Here is a 17,374-nt window from a genome sequence, read left to right as displayed (position 1 = left end):
TAAAAATCAACAGTTTAGTCCTCATCACATAAGACAGATAAAGGAAGTTGGTGTTAACCTGTATTATACCCATGAAAACTAGAAATGCCATTATCAAAAAGAGTTGTGTCAAATTTCAGTATAACTTTTTGAAATACCATGAGTTGTTTAAACACTCATTTGTTTTTGTTTTTATATTGCTAGTTTTCATGCTTTTGATTCACCTAACTAAAAAATAACTTGTTAGATTTTTTTTTTGGCATAGAAAAGTGAAAAGAAAATTAAAATGGCACATTGACCATAATTTCACTGCCCAGTTAACTTATGTTGACATTGAAAAGTGAAGGGGAAAAAAATTACATAGTTAGAAAAATTCAAAGAGTGGCATAAAACAAAAAGTAAAATCTTCCCCTTTTTATCTGCCTTTCCTTCCTACCTCTTACCCTAACCCCTCTCCTCAAATGTAATAAAGTTTAACAGTATTTTTGTCTGACAAATCACACCCTAAATTTTATTGAGTAGAAAAAGCAACATGTGGAACACACAGTACACCATTTAGAAATTGTTTAAAGTTTGCAAAATAAGTCATTACTGTTTAGGATTGCATATATATGTAATCAAATCTAAAGGCAAACATGGGAATAATAAAGACTCAATTCAGGTTAGTGGGTACTTTTGGGGGAGATTGCATGATGAATTGGAGAGAGCTGTTCATGGAGCTCCAATTATACTTTTTAAGCTGAGAGGTTTGTCAAGGGTGTTCATCAGATTTTTAAAACTTTTTGTATGTTTGAAATAGTAATAAAACTCATATTGTACCCGCCCATATATATGCCCGCCAAAATCTTAGGAGTATTTTTTCCTTCTGGTTGACACATAATAATTATATATGAGATACAGTGTTATATTTTAAAACATATATACAGTGTATAGTGATCAAATCAGGGTAATTATGTCTATCACGTCAAACATTTATTTCTTTGTGTTAATATTCTAGATCTTCTCGCTTTTTGAAAATATGCAATGCATTATTGTTAGCTGTATTCAGCCTACATTGCTGTAGAGCACTAGAACTTACTCCTCCTACATAGCTGTAACTTTGCTTCTGTTAAACAACCTGTCCCTATCCTCCCCTCCTCCTTACCCATCCCAGCCTCTTGTAACCACAATTCTTCCCTTTACTTCTATGAGCATTTTTTTTTTTTTTAGCTCCTGCATATGAGTAAGAACTTTCAGTATTTATCTTTCTGTGCTTGATTTATTTCACTTAACATGATGTCTTCCAGGCTCATCCATGTTGCTGGGAATAACAGGATTTCATTTTTCTTTATGGCTAAATAGTATTCTATTATGTATATTTACCAGATTCTTTATTCATTCCTTTGTTAATAGATGTTTAAGTTGATTCTATATATTGGTTATTGTAAATAGTGCTGTAATAAACATGGGGGTACAGTTATCTCTTTGATATCCTGATTACCCTTCCTTTGGATCAATACCCAGTAGTAGGATTGCTGGATCATATGGTAATTCTTAGTTTCTTGAGAAATCTCCGTACTGTTTTCCATAGTGGCTGCATTAATTTACATTCTTGCCATCAGTGTATTAGAAAGAGCTCCCTTTTCTCTGCATCCTTACCAGCATCTGTTAATTTTGTCTTTTTATAATAATCTTTGTAACTGGGGTAAGATAATATCTCATCGAAGTTTTGATTTGGAGTTCCCTGATGATTAATGATGTTGAGCATTTTCTCATATATTTGTTGGCATTTATATGTCTTTTTTGAGAAATATCTGTTCAGATCATTTGCTCATTTTTTGATTGGATGAGTCGGTTTTTCGCTGTTGAGTTGTTTGTATGTTCTAGATAATATCCCTTGCCAAATGTATAATTTGCAAATACTTATTCCCATTCCAGAGGTTCACTCTTCACTCTATTGATTGATATGGAGAAGCTTTTTAGTTTGTTATAGTCTCTTTTGTCTACTTTAGGTTTTGGTTTTGTTTTTGTTTTTGAGACAGAGTTTCACATTTGTTGCCCAGGCTGGAGTGCAATGATCTCAGCTCACTGCAACCTCCGCCTCCCAGGTTCAAGTGATTCTCCTGCCTCAACCTCCCAAGTAGCTAGGATTACAGGCATACACCGCCATACCTGGATAATTTTGTATTTTTAGTAGAGATGGGGTTGGTCAGCCTGACCTCAGATAATCCACCTGCCTCAGCCTCCCAGAGTGCTTGGATTACAGTTGTGAGCCACCGTGCCCTGCTGTCTCTAGTTTTTCTTGCCTGTGCTTTTGAGATCTTAGCCATAAAATCTTTGCCTAGACCAATGTACTGAAGCATTTCCCCTGTGTTTTTTCTAGTAGTTTTATACTACTAGGTCTTACATTTATAAGTCTTTAATCCATTTGAGTTGATTTTTGAATATAGTGAGAGATAGGGGTCTAGTTTCATTTTTCTGCATGTGGATATTCAATTTTCCCAGTACCATTTATTTATCCTTTCCCCACTCTGTGTTCCTGGCATCTTTGTCAAAAATCAGTTGGCTGTAAATACATAGATTTATTTCTGGGTTCCCCTTTCTTTGGGTCTGTATGTTCTTTTATACACCAATACCATGCTGTTTTGGTTACTATAGCTTTTTAGTGTATTTTGAAGTCAGGTAGTGTGATGCCTCCAGCTTTGTTCTTTTTGCTCTAGATTGCTTTGGTTATTCTCAGGTTTTTGTGATTCCATACACATTTTAGGATTTTTTTTCTATTTCTGTGAAGAATGTCATTGGTATTTTGATAGGGATTGCATTGAATCTGTAGATTGCTTTGGGTAGTATTGCCATTTTGACAATATTCATGGACATGGGATGACTTTTCATTTTGTGTGTATGTCCTCCTCAGTTTCTTTTATTAGTGCTTCGTAGTTTTCATTGTAGAGATCTTTCAACTCCTTGGTTAAATTTATTCCCAAGTATTTTATTTTATTTTATTTTATTTTATTTTATTTTATTTAGCTGTTGTTAATGGGGTTGCCTTCTTGATTTTTTTCCAGCTAGTTTGTTATTGGTGTATGGAAATGCTACTGATTTTTGTATGTTGATTTTGTATCTTGCATCTTTACTGAATTTAATAGTTCTATGAGTTTTTTGATGCAGTCTTTAAGTTTTCCCGTATATAAGTTCATATCCTCTGCAAAGAGGGACGGTTTTGACTTCCTCTTTTCTAATGTGAATGCCTTTTGTTTCTTTCTTTTGTTTAATTACTCTGGCTGGGACTTCCAGTACTATGTTGAGTGCAGAAAGTGGGCATCCTTGTCTTGTTCTAGTTCTGAGAGGAAAAGCTTTGACCATTTCCCCATTCGGTATGATGTTAGCTGTTGGTATGTCATATATGGTCCTTGCTGTGTTGAGGTATGTTTCTTGTATGCATAATTTGTGGTGACTTTTTATCTTGAAGAGATGTTGAATTTTATCAAATGCTTTTTCTGAGCCTATTGAGATGATCATAGGATCTTAGTTCTTTGTTCTGTTGATGTGATGTGTCACATTTATTGATTTGCATGTGTTGGACCATCCTTGCATCCCTGAGTTAAATCCTCCTTCATCATGTTGAGTAATCTTTTTAATGCGCCATTGGATTTGGTTTGCTAGTAGTTTCTTGAGGATTTTTGTATCTGTGTTCATCAGTAATACTGGCTCGTAGTTTTCTTCTTTTATTGCATCTTTGTCTGGTTTTGATGTCAGGGTAATGCTGGTTTCGTAGAATGAATTAGGAAGAATTTTCTCTCCAGTATTTTGGAATGGTTTCAGAAGAATTGGTGTAGTTCTTTTAAAGTTTGGTAGAATTCAGCAGTAAAGGCATTTGGTGTCCTGGGTTTTTCTTTGTTGGAAAACTTTTTAATATTTATTCAATCTTGTTATTTGTTATTAGTCTGTTAAGGTTTTCTATTTCTTTTGGTTCAATCTTTATAGGTTATACGTGTCTAAAAGTGTATCTACTTCGTCTAGGTTTTCCAGTTTGTTGGCATATAGTTGTTCATGACAACCTCTAGTGATCTTTTATATTTCTATGGTATCAGTTGTAATGCCTCTTTTTTTGTGTCTGATTTTATTTATTTGAGTCTTCTCTCTTTGTTTCTTCGTTAATCATAGCTAATAGTTGGTCAATCTTATTTCTTTTCAAAAAACCAACTTTTCATTTTATCATTTGTGTGTGTGTGTGTGTGTGTACACACAACATATATATGACACATGCCATGTGTCATATATGTATATATACATATATATGATATATATATTCACGTTTTTGGGGGTTTTTTTTGAGACTGAGCTTTGCTTTTATTACCCGGGCTGGAGTGCAACGGCGTGATCTTGGCTCACTGCAACCTCCGCCTCACCTGGGAGGTGATTCTCCTGCCTCAGCCTCCCAAGTAGCTGGAATTACAGGCATGCGCCACCACACCCGGCTAATTTTGTGTTTTTAGTAGAGATGGGGTTTCATCATGTTGACCATGCTGGTCTCAAACTCCTGACCTCAGGTGATCTGCCCGCCTTGGCCTCCCAAAGTGCTGGGATTACAGGTGTGAGCCACCACGCCTGGCCAGATATTCATGTACATATATACACACATATGTGTGCATATATATATATATATTCTACTTCATTTAGCCCTGATCTTTATTTCTTCTAATTTCGGATTTGATTTGTTCTTGCTTTTCTGGTTCTTTGAGGTGCATTATTATGTTGTTTATTTGAAATCTTTCTACTTTTCGGATGTGGGCATTTATTTTGCTTTATTCTTTCCTCTTAGTACTTCTTTTGCTGTAGCTTGTAGTTTTGGTATTTTGTGCTTCTGTTTTTATTTTTTTTTTTTCAAAAAATGGTTTACTTGTTAATTTCTTCATAGATTCATTGGTCATTCAGGAGCATGTTGGTTAATTTTCATGTATTTGTACAGTTTGCAAAGTTCCTCTTGTTATTGATTTCTAGTTTTATTCCATTGTAGTCTCAGAAGATACCTGAAATGACCCCAACACAAATATTTAAAAATTTGTTGAGACTTGTTTTGTAGCCTCACACATGGTTTGTCCTGGAGAATGTTTCATGTGCTGAAGAGAAGAATGTGTATTCTGCAGCTATGGAATGAAATGTTCTGTAAATGTCTGTTGGGTCCATTTGGTCTGTAGTGCAGTGTAAGTTCAATGTTACTTTGTTGGTTTTCTGTTTAAATCAGGGGTGTCTAATCTTTTGGCTTCCCTGAACCACATTGGAATAAGAATTGTCTTGGGCCACACATAAAACACTAACGATAGCTGATGAGCGGGAAAAAAAAAAATCTTATAATGTTTTAAGAAAGTTTACAAATTGATGTTGGGCTGCATTCAAAGCTGTCCTTGGCTGCATGCAGCCCACGTGCCACAGCTTGGACAAACTTAATTTAGATGATCTGTCCAGTGCTGAAAGTGAGGTAACATTTAATAGTTTTTTTGATATATCCTCCCAGAAAAAGAAAAAAATTACTCTTGTACTAGCATGTGTATATGTTTGTATGTATGTAAAATCTTCAGTTCTCTTTCAAAAGTTTAGTAAAACCATATGTTTCTTGGAATTTTTTACCTGAGTTGACTCACATAACATCTCTGCAAGATTTTACAAGTTGGTTAATTGCTACATTGTGATAAGATTATTTGTTTATGTCAATTCTTTCCCATACACTTATCAGGACATAATGAGTTCTAAATGATGCATGAGTTGCTTCATTCATTCAGTATCTCCCCCAGGGTCTTACGGCAACAGGGATCATATTTATTCCTGAATTAGGCTTTCTTCTTAAAATACCTCTGAGAAGTATAAAATAATGTGAACAAGGAAGAAGTATATGAATATTAGTGTATCATTGTGCAGATTCACAGGAAGAAAGGAAAATCCAAAGTCAAGAAAACTTTTTATGTCTGTGATTGTTATTTTACTATTTCCTAGGATTGTGTATATACTAGTTATCTTTGTTCCAGAGCAACATTTTACCCCATTAAAATCTTAAGCTTGGACCCCAAGAAACTCCTAGATTTCTTGTCCCCTAAAGCAGAGGTATTCAGCAGAATTTTCTATGATGATGGGCATGTTCTATGTCTGTGAGGTCCAATATAGTAGCCATAGCTACCTATGGCTATTGAGCATTCAAAATATACCTAGTGTAACTGAGGAACTGAATTTTTAATTTTATTTAATTTCAAATAGTCACAGATGACTGATGGCTGCTGTACAAGATAGCACAGCTCTAGAGAGTTACTGGATTCCTTTAGGAGCAAGAAGGAGTAGACCCAAAGTCCAGAAGACAGAGTTCTTAGTCATACAGGATTAATTACTCAGTTCAGTGTGCTTGCATGTATAGTATGGTTCCATAATCATATTTATTGCTTTTAGGGTTTATAACTCTGGCTTAGTGGAGGTATGTGCTAGCTCCTTTGGATAATCTCAGTGTCTTAAAAAACGGAACTCAAAAAAGGTTTTTGAAAAGATCCTTACCTTTTAATAACTGGTACTAAATAGATCTCTATCAGAGAGAAACTCCTTTGCAGTACAGAATAGACTGAATGTTATTTGCATCTCTGAGTGTTTAATATTCACAGTGTAACTTGATAACCAATATACAATAAACTACCTTGTGATTATAAAAAATATTTTATAGCCTGGGAAGGGGAAAATAATGAAAAGTGATACAATATACTCTTCCACATTCTTTTTTTTTTTTTTTTTTTTTTTTTGAGACGGAGTCTTGCTCTGTCGCCCAGGCTGGAGTGCAGTGGCGCGCTCTCGGCTCACTGCAAGCTCCGCCTCCCAGGTTCACGCCATTCCCCTGCCTCAGCCTCTCCGAGTAGCTGGGACTACAGGCGCCCGCCACTACGCCCGGCTAATTTTTTTGTATTTTTAGTAGAGACGGGGTTTCACCGTGGTCTCGATCTCCTGACATCGTGATCCACCCGCCTCGGCCTCCCAAAGTGCTGGGATTACAAGCGTGAGCCACCGCGCCCGGCCTTACTCTTCCACATTCTTAAGGATAAATCAAATAAGACCTCTTCTTTTTGAATATATATTTAAATTTAATACCAGGCCGGGTGCGTTGGCTCACGCCTGTAATCCCAACACTTTGGGAGGCCGAGGTGGGCGGATCACTTGAGGTCAAGAGTTCGAGACCAGCCTGACCAACATGGCAAAACCTTGTCTCTACTAAATAAAATAAAATAAAATAAAATAAAAAATTAGCCAGGCCTTGTGGCACATGCCTATAATCCAGCTACTAGGGAGGGTGAGGCAGGAGAATCTCTTGAAGCCAGGAGGCAGAGGTTGCAGTAAGCCAAGACTGCACCACTGCACTCCCAGCCTGGGTGACAGAGCAAGACTCCATCTTAAATAAATAAATAAATAAATAAATAAATAAATAAATAAATAAATAAATTCAATACCAGCAGTTCAATTTCTGTTTGGGAAAAGAGAAGCTATTCCTTGAAAATGTGACTGTGGATTTGAAAAAATAGTATTCTGAACACTCTGCACTGGATATCATTTCCTAGTGTTATTTTATGGCCCATTGAAGAGATGTTTAAAAATGTTACAAACTCAAATAAATTTGGAAAATGGCAGCACGTTATGCCCCCCTCTTGAATATTCACAGGATGTATTAGCAATATTAAGGACTAGAAGAAGTCCTGTAGTAAAGAAATCTGTTTAACATTGTTTAGTGTTTAACCCAGTGTTTCCCATATGAGGTTAGCATGGAATTTTTCATGTGATACCTGCAAACATTTTGAAGGATACGATTTTGGAAAAAATTCAATAATTGACCCTTCTAATCTAAACATTGAGAAGACTCTTATGGAAGACACCTAGTCCAATCTCTTGGGATTTTTGTAATTTCCCTCATAAGTTGTTACCTAGCATCTGCTTGAACACCTCTAAAAGCACAGGAAATTTAATTCTTTTACAATTCTAATTGTTTCAGTGAGTTCTTCATCATGTAGCACTTGGATCTTCTCTCCCATAGCTTCCAACTAGCTTTCCAACCTGCAGGTAAAAATATGTTAGTCAAACATGGTAACTGTGTTTCTGAATACTCTTGCCTTTCTTATTTTATTTCACAGGCACCTCTGTGGGCATATATTGCTTGTGCCTGTGGCCTTTTCATTTACCAGTCTTTGGATGCTATTGATGGGAAACAGGCAAGAAGAACCAATAGTAGTTCTCCTCTGGGAGAACTTTTTGATCATGGTTGTGATTCACTATCAACAGGTATTGTTGATTTTTTTAATGTTATTGATTATTAACAATGATTAAACCAATGTTCTAAGCGGTGTTAGAATACATGTTTAGTCATGAGAATAAGTAATTTTGTATTAAGTTTTAGTATTTCTCAAAAGACTATGAACCTAGTTAATATTTGTTCATTATTGGTAGTGTTAGGAAATTTAGAAATTACTTTCTGCTTGTTATTTTTAGCCCCAAATATTGTTTTGGCATCTTTTGTTTTTAAAAGCTTGGGGCATAATTGTCATCATCAAAACTCTTATGAACTAAATGAGAGTACAGTGGTGGGAGACTAGTTAGGTAATTTGTGGTCTTCATATATTTAAATGAATGTTATGTAGACATTCAGAATTATGTTAATGGACTTGGATTATAACTACGTCATAAGAAGCTCAGAGAAAGACTATGACAAATTAGGAGTATCGTTAATATTGCATTGTGTACTGGAAATTTGCTAAGAGAGTACATTTTAGGTGCTTTTACCACAGGAGAAAAAAAGGTAACTATGGGACATGATAGATAGGTTAATTTGCTTAACTATAGTAATCATTTATATATATGGCATGTTTTACACCTCATATACAATTTTTAAAAGAAACTAAAGTGCTAGCAATAACTGAGTTACTCTGTTTCGATTATAAGTGATATCTCTTTATTTGCACTGTTTTGCAAGTTTTTAAAATAGTAGTTTATTATGTTTTTAGAGGGGAAAAAGATACTTAAAATCTAAATGACAGTTTTTCGACTAGTGTTTCTGACAGGAAATCATCCCTCCCCTCTTTTATTTTTGTTTTATTTAGTTTCTCAATTATTTTCTTGTTTGGCATGGCACTTAAAATATTTAAAAAGAAACAAACAAAAACCCCTTATAGTTTTACCTCCTGAATCCAGATTTACAGGTATAGGTGCATATCAAAATCATTGCTTTATTGTATCCCAACAGCAGCTTATTTAGTAGAGAAGGAGAAGCAACTAAGCTCATATAATTTTTTAAGAGTCAAATCAAGAAATACTCAAAACTTCTGTTGAATAAGTGGTAGTTGGCTGTCTTGAAAGGCAACAACCAGCTGACTGCAGGATGGCAGGCTCCCTATTATTTATTTTAAATTGCAGTCATTTTTGCATTGTAGTTTGAGGTCTAGACTTGTATAGAAAGTCTTTTTCTATGTATGTCACCCATAGCAATGTCTGTTTAAAAAAAAAAGACAGTTATCAATCTGAAGCAAATAAGTCGGTCCGTCTGGGGATTATATAGCCTCTTTGTTTTTCTTTTTTGGCTGTCTGCCTTGTAATGATTTGCTCATCATTAGTACTAGTGTCTCTAAGTCAGGAAAATACTCGAAGAAATGTTGAAGTATTTTAGTTGCCTTCGAGAACTTTGCTTCCACTAAGTGATTTGGTAAAAAAAAAAAAAAAAAAGAGATTGAAATTATGGGGTAAGAGATTATGTAACAGATTATATCCTACTTTTCTGTTACAATGGATAACTGAGAGAACATTGTGCATTTACAGCATATCTTTTTGTCTCATCTAAAATCATTTCCAGCTCAGTTGTTTGCTATTCCTATTATTTGGTTTTCATTGTGATCTTTCTTCTGCAGTTTTTGTGGTTCTTGGAACTTGTATTGCAGTGCAGCTGGGGACAAACCCTGATTGGATGTTTTTTTGTTGTTTTGCTGGGACATTTATGTTCTATTGTGCACACTGGCAAACGTATGTTTCTGGAACATTGCGATTTGGAATGTAAGTAATACTTAATGGTAATTTTTGTTTTCTCTTTCACATATGGAGAATGTTGCCTTATAAATATTTGAGTATTAGAAATTGATCAAATCACTAAGTTAAATAAATTTAAAAATTTAAGCTTCATTATTATAGCTATTTCCTAGTAGTCTCTGCATATATCCCTCTATTATACTTTTTTAAAAGGAGATATCAGAACCTCCCAGCCAGTATTTTGAAAGCAATACAAAAAGCAGTAGCCCCTCATCTTTGTCTTTCCCCCAGAAAAATTCACTTTTTTTCCCCACCATTATTTACCTTAATTCCATTTTTATTTTGAGATATAAAAGTGCATTTCCAGGAAAAAGAAGATGGTTTCTGAGAGCAGCGCCTTAATCCAATCTTAATTTTTAGTGTTTCTACTATTTTCAAAAATGGCAGAATTTATAATATCTGGATTTCACATAGTTTATGTTTCGTTGGTTATTATCTCACAGTTCACTTTCAATACCTATTTTGAAAGCTTATTTATCTGTCAGCCCTAATGTATTCTCTTTCCCTTTCAAATAATACAGCACCAACCATATGGTGTGGGAACTGAAGGAAGGAAAGAAAATTAACCATGGATGTAGGAGAAGAGTAAATAGTGTTTTTAGAAGTGATTTGATATCACAGCTTTCTGTCTTCCAGTCTTTGAATTTCCCTCATGATGTTATCCTGTGATGAAGTATGTATATAGAGAACTGTAAACAACTCCATATGGTTGGATGATAAGATGCCTGCCTGTAGGGAGTGGCAGGAGATAAGGCTGGAGAAGATCCAGAAAATCAAGGTCCCGTGCTCTGCCAAGAAATATGAGCTTTTATCCTGAATCTGCATGGAACTTTTGCAGAACCTAAAGTGGGGAAATGACAAAAGTGCCTTTTAGAAAGATCAGTCTGGTGGTAAGGCAGAGGGTAAATTGTAGTAGGCTGTGGCAGAAGCAAGGAGACCCGCTATAGGAAGCATCAGCATAATTAATGTGAATGATGAAGCATGCACTAACACAACAGTAGTGCTACTGCAGAGCAAGGAATAAATTGGAGAGAGACTTTAGAGGTAGAAACTATAGGACACAATGTATATTTGGATGTGGGGAATGAATGAGAGGGCAGAGACTGAAATGACTCCTAGTTCCCTTCCTTGGGTGGCTGGATGAAGGTAGAGAAAGGCACTACAGGAAAAGGAACCTATTTAAAGAGAGGAGTCTACCCAGAAATATATGTGAGGGATTTTAGACATCCAAATAAAATGAGAACAGGAGAAAACTTAGAGAGCAAGCTTAGAAAGAAGCCCATGAAATTTATTGAACAGCCAGAGTAGTAGGAGGCATACTGGAATATAAAGCCAGAAGGATGCATTTCACAAAAGAACATTGCTAAATCCTGCCAAGACTCAAAATGAGGACAGAAAAGTGTACATTGAATTTGGCAGTGTGAACTATTCATAGTAATTTCTGTGTAATGGTGGGATAGAAGCCAGACTGTAGGGGATAAGAAGTGAATGGAACAAATAAGTAGACTACTATTTATTTTACATTATATATGGTTACTTATAAAATATGTGACTGTGATGTGAAGGAGAGAAGCATTGGTTAGAGGAGAGAATATGGGCTCAAAGGAAGGAGGGTCTTGTATTTTTATGAGAAAATCTTGAGCATTCAGAAGAAATCTGCTAGAGAAGAGATTGAAGATACTGAATAAAAAGAGGGAATGATTTATAGAACAATAGCTAAAGATATAGGAACAAAGGAGTTCTAGGGTAAAAGGCAGAGGCATTAAATAGGAGGAAACTCTGCCACTGACACTAGAGTGCTTGCAAGGCTTGGGGTGGGGGGCGGGGGGAAACACTAGATATATTAAGATTAGTTTGAATTTAATATATGAACTTAAATTTTAGTATTACAAGGGATTGGTTTTAATTTGGGAAATTGTATCCAATTTTCAGAAATTCTACATTTGCATTAAAGCAGCACCAAATTTGTTTTTTAAATTAAAAGCAGGCTATAATGTTCATAGAAATGTGCTATGGCCAGGCACAGTGGCTTATGCCTTTAATTCCAGCATTCTAGGAGCCCGAGGAAAGAGGATCACTTGAGCCCAGGATTTCAAGACCAGCCTGAGCAATATAGACCTAGTCTCTACAAAAAATTTTTGTAAAAATTAGCCAAGCACGGTGGCGCATGCCTGTAGGAGGATCACTTGCGCCCTGGAAGCAGAGGTTGCAGTGAGCTGAGATCGCACCGCTGCACTCCATCCAGCCTGGCAACAGAGCAAGAACCTGTCTCAAAAAAAAAAAAAAAAGAAATGTAGGCTAAGTGCTCTACGCTAGGGAGCCATTTATCAAAATAACAATGTAATGGAGGCATATGAAATAAATAGAGATATACATATAGATACATAGAATCTATAGAATACATATAGATATCCCTAAAGACTTACTGAAGTTTGTATGCATGGAGGAGAAAGTCAAAATTTATTTTGCTTAATAAGGAGGGAACAAGGTCAGCTCCGAAATGTAGTTTGAGTAAAGAAAGTTTTTAAAATCACTTGCATTTTCTTACTCTTTTCTAGAAAAAAGTGAAAGCAGCTTTAAGTACCTTAGGAATGTTATTTTTAAACATGCTTATTTATTTGAATTGTTTTATTTTGATGTTTATATACATAAGTGAAAATAATGAGAATTTCTTTTTTATTTATAATTTAGGTTGTTATACTTTTAATAACTTCATAAAATAGAATGTTTGCCAGATAAGAATTTTTTGTTCCTTAGCCTCTTTAATATTACTGTTTTTAATTGCTATTAAGTTTGCTTATAGCATCTTGAACAAAAATAGTCACAGGATTTTAATTCATCTGTAACTAAATAATTGTCATTAAAGTCTAGCATTTTGAGAAAGCAGATATGCTTTGGATACATCTTCTCTGAAATTATGAGCTACGTCTTCCAGCAGTTTGCTCTGATCACAGCTAAAAGCTACCTTGCACAGAGAATATTAGTGCCTGTCACGTCTAGACAGACTCCTGTTCTCACAATGCCCCTGGATTGAGCAAGTAGAGATCTGATAGAGATGACTAGCCTGGATATGAAAGACTGGGGAGGAAAATGGGATTAGAGGCTAGAATTTCATGGGAGGATTGGATTGTAGAAGATAAATATGAATTGAAGCTCATTTTTGCAGAATACTCTTTAAGATATTTATGGATTATACTGAATGGGAGAGTTCACATTTTCTCCCTTAAGGCCTAAACTATCTATATTAGGATTTTTTTGGATTGTTTTGTTTTGTTTTGTTTTTGAGATGGACTCTTGCTCTGTTGCCCAGGCTGGAGTGTAGTGGCACAACCTCGGCTCACTGCAACCTCTGCCTCTCGGGGTTCAAGCAATTCTCCTGCCTCAGCCTCCTGAGTAGCTGGGACTATAGGTGCGTGCTGCCACCACGCCCAGCTAGTTTTTTGCATTTTTAGTGGAGACGGGGTTTCACCATGTTAGCCGGGATGGTCTCGATCTCCTGACCTCGTGATCCGCCCACCTTGGCTTCCCAAAGTGCTGCGATTAGGTGTGAGCCACTGCACCCGGCCTATATTAGGTATTTTTAATTATATAACTTGTAGACATACATATAGAATCATTTCTATAAGTTAAATGCTTAGAAATCCTAATCAATCTTTAATAAAACTATACTTACATAAAACACCGGTCTTTTTGTTTTGTTTTGTTTTGTTTTTGAGACGGAGTCTCACTGTGTCGCCCAGGCTGGAGTGCAGTGGTGCGATCTTGGCTCACTGCAACCTCCGCCTCTTGGGTTCACACCATTCTTCTGCCTCAGCCTCCGAGTAGCTGGGACTACAGGTGCCCGCCACCACGCCCGGCTAATTTTTTGTATTTTTAGTAGAGACGGGGTTTCACCGTGTTAGCCAGGATGGTCTCGATCTCCTGACCTCGTGATCCGCCCGCCTTGGCCTCCCAAAGTGCTGGGATTACAGGCGTGAGCCACTGCGCCCAGCCTAAAACATCGGTCTTAAAAAAAAAAATCTATGCTGTAAAGGCAGAACTCATTTAAATTATTTCAGGAGCAAAATACTCTTCAATTATTTTGTCCAAGACAAAAAAATAATAAATTGAACTTGGGCCAATATATGTTGGCTCAAATGTTAATCTCTAAGTTATCTTTTTTATATATCAGCTTGGGCAAGGCTTGTAACTTTCATGGGCCTCATTTCCTAATTTGTAAAATAAGCTTTAGATTAGATGATCTATAAGGTTCTTTCTGTTTATAAAGTCTGTGAGTCTACTAATTCTACACAGATATTATTACAAATGTACTTATTTATAATTACAGTAGGCAGAGTATTGATTTTCGCTTTTATTACATTTTTCAACTCATGCTTCTAAAGTTTCACATTTACATTAGCTAAAAACCCTGTCACCAAATGTTTATTTCTATGTAAGTAAGTAGCTTCCCACTCTTTCTTTTCTATAGTTAAATGAAAAAAGTTAATAGGCTATGTATTCCACTAGGTAGTCTGACAAATTTAGTTCATCTTTTTGTCCAGGTAATTTTTAAAGAATAATTATTTGAAGACCTCTTGATAATAAAAAACTGTTGTTTGTTAATGTATAATCCACTTTCTATGGATTCAGAATTGGGAAACTTTCTAATCCCTGCATAGAATCTATTTATCTTTAAATGTCTAATACTTATCACATGAATTATTAAATACCAGAGGTTTTCCTTCCAGTTTCCAATTTCCCTGTGTAGCTTTTTTTCAGCAATGATTTGTTCATTTGGGCCTCAGCTCCGTTCATTTAATTTTAGCAGTTGCCATAGATGATGTCCTAAAACAACCATTTGTATTAATGTAAAACCTAGATTGCAGTTTGGCCTCTCAGATCACCAGGTAAAATCATGGACATTTATCTATCTCATTAGCATTCCTCAGTTCTTAATTTTTGTTTAAGTAGTTTTTATTTGAAGCCTAGTCTATACTGCTACTTTTTTGTGTGTTATTATCTGTGTTTCCAAACTTTTTAAGTTATTGAACTGGATGTTTTACTTATTTTTATCACTAGTAAACTAATCCAATGTAGTGGAGTATTATAATGCTGGTGTGGAATTAGGGAAGAGAAAGAGGAAAAAAGAAAACTTCTGGACTAGAGATTATCAGGAAATAGGATAAGGAGATGGCCAATTTGATTTTTGCTCTAACCATATCCAAATAGAAGTTACTCTTGATTAGATTCTTTCCCACTTACCCTTTCCACATATATGCTAGTTTTTTTGAGATAGCAGAGGTAGGAGTGTGGTGAGGCTTGGGACAGGGAAGAAGCATAAGATGGATTAGTGGTTTTTCAAAATGTACATTGGGACTTCTAAGAAGAATTCCTATCTACAGGGAAGTCTAGATCAGTTCTGGTGCTAAAGGGATTTATGTCATAGTGTAATTATTTGGCAAGTAATATTCATCACTACTAGGTAATTAGAGTTGAGTCTGTGTTTTTAGTATTAGTGTCTCCAGCTGCCTACTTAAAAGTCATTTTTCCAGTATATTACAGTTTTAATTTTTTAACTTCTATCTTGATAAGAACTATGTATGTATGTATAAGGATAGTATAGTACTGTATAAATTGTATCATTCCATCTTTAGGTGTCTTTGTAAGAAGAATGCTACTTTTTAAATCTATTTTTGTTACCTGTGTTAGTAGGGCTCTTTAGCAAAAGTTCTGAGTAAAGTTATTTTGAAATGTTTGTTTCCTTATGCATAGATTCGATGTTACAGAGTCCCAGATCATAATTATAATATGCCAGCTTCTCACAGGAACCCTGGGGCCTTGGTTCTGGAACTTCACGGTAACTGCTAGAATATTCATGCTATCTGATGTACAATGGTGTGAACTCAGTAAAGACAGCACCTTTGTCATGCACAGAATAATTAAAACATGAAAAATCAAAAGCCTACCTGTTGGTATGTCACAAACAGGTTATTAGAAAACATAATTTTAATGTATAATATTAGGGCAATAAAAATCCACCCTATTAAATAAAATTTTTAAAAAGTGGTATTTCTGGTGATTTGATGCTAAAGTCAATTCCCCCGTTTGCCTATTGTGCCTATTATTTTTATTCTATGTACTATTTTTTAAAACAAGTACCTTTCCACCAGTAAATAGAATTTTTTTTATATTTCTATTTTGAAAACAGAATAAAGCAAGCAGAGTTTTTCTTAGGTAAGGAAGTTGAGATGATTCTATATTAATGTAGGAAAGATTCTGCTTATTCTGTTAACTTCTTTAGCATATACTTTAAGCAGTCTAGTACTAGTTCTGCTTGAGTTTACAGCAGTCTTTGTGTTGTATAATATTTATGCTGGAAGCTATTTTTATTTCTGTTTGTTTTGCTTAATGTTTTTCACTCTTAGTTGTGCTTTTGAAACTAAATATCCGTAGCTTTTCATGTTACTATAGTCATTCCTTGAATACTTTCCTTTTTTGTTGTTTTTCTTTTCAGTAAATACGTATTTCTCTAATGTACTGCTAAAAGTAATGTATCTTTTTCCTCTCTTTTTTTTCTTTTTTAATTGAGATAGAGTCTCATTTTGTCACCCAGGCAGGAGTGCAGTGGCACAGTCATAGCTCCCTGCAGCCTTGAAACTCCTGGGCTGAAGTGCTCCTCTCACCTCACCTTTCTGCACCGTCACACCTGGCTAATTTTTAAATTTTTTTTTGTAGAGACAGGTCTTGCTGTGTTGCCTAGGATGGTCTTGAACTTCTGGCCTCAAGTCATCCTCCTGCCTCAGCCTTCCAAAGCCCTGGAACTACAGGCATGAGCCACTGCATTCACCCTTCTTTCTTTTCTTATAACTGCAGTTTTGACCTTATGACTTTTAAAAACATTGTTAGGAAATGTTTTCCCAGTAAGATAGTCCAGAATCATTCACACTTTAGCATAAGAAAAAATAGGGCTTAGATTCAGTTTATTTGGCAGTTCAGAGAATGTTGGAGAACTGTTCAAATGAAAACCTGACAGATCATTATATCAATGCAAGGGTTTATTAAGTTTCCTACATTAGGTCTCCTGCCCTGAAAGAAAAAGAATTGTAAACGTTTTAATATTGCTTCAATAATACAGAAATAGTGAATTCCTTGTTGGCCAAGTTCTTTTTATTTTTTTTTTATTTTTTTTTATTTTTTGAGGCAGAGTCTCACTCTGTCACCCAGGCTGGAGTGCAGTGGAGCTATCTCAGCTCACTGCAAGCTCCGCTTCCCAGGTTCAGGCCATTCTCCTGCCTCAGCCTCCCGAGTAGCTGTGACTACAGGCACCCACCACCATGCCCGGCTAATT

General features: G+C 35.6%; 1 protein-coding gene across 4 annotated transcripts in view; it reads left to right on the top strand.

The window, feature by feature from the left end:
- The window catches only part of CEPT1 (choline/ethanolamine phosphotransferase 1), a 46,393-nt gene that overhangs the window by 12,479 nt on the left and 16,540 nt on the right, over window positions 1-17,374 (top strand). For 3 of the 4 annotated variants that reach the window (XM_058439472.1, XM_032155035.2, XM_032155034.2), the window contains exons 3-4: window positions 8,109-8,256; window positions 9,873-10,014. In XM_058439472.1, coding sequence (XP_058295455.1) covers window positions 8,109-8,256; window positions 9,873-10,014 — 290 coding nt within the window. Of the gene's footprint in view, window positions 1-8,108; window positions 8,257-9,872; window positions 10,015-15,798; window positions 15,884-17,374 lie in introns of all 4 variants that reach the window. The other variant, XM_058439473.1, reaches the window with a different exon arrangement.

This window comes from Hylobates moloch, unplaced genomic scaffold, assembly GCF_009828535.3.
Source record: "Hylobates moloch isolate HMO894 unplaced genomic scaffold, HMol_V3 SCAFFOLD_5, whole genome shotgun sequence".
Taxonomy (NCBI): domain Eukaryota; kingdom Metazoa; phylum Chordata; class Mammalia; order Primates; family Hylobatidae; genus Hylobates; species Hylobates moloch.
This window is presented reverse-complemented; position numbering and strand designations above follow the sequence as displayed.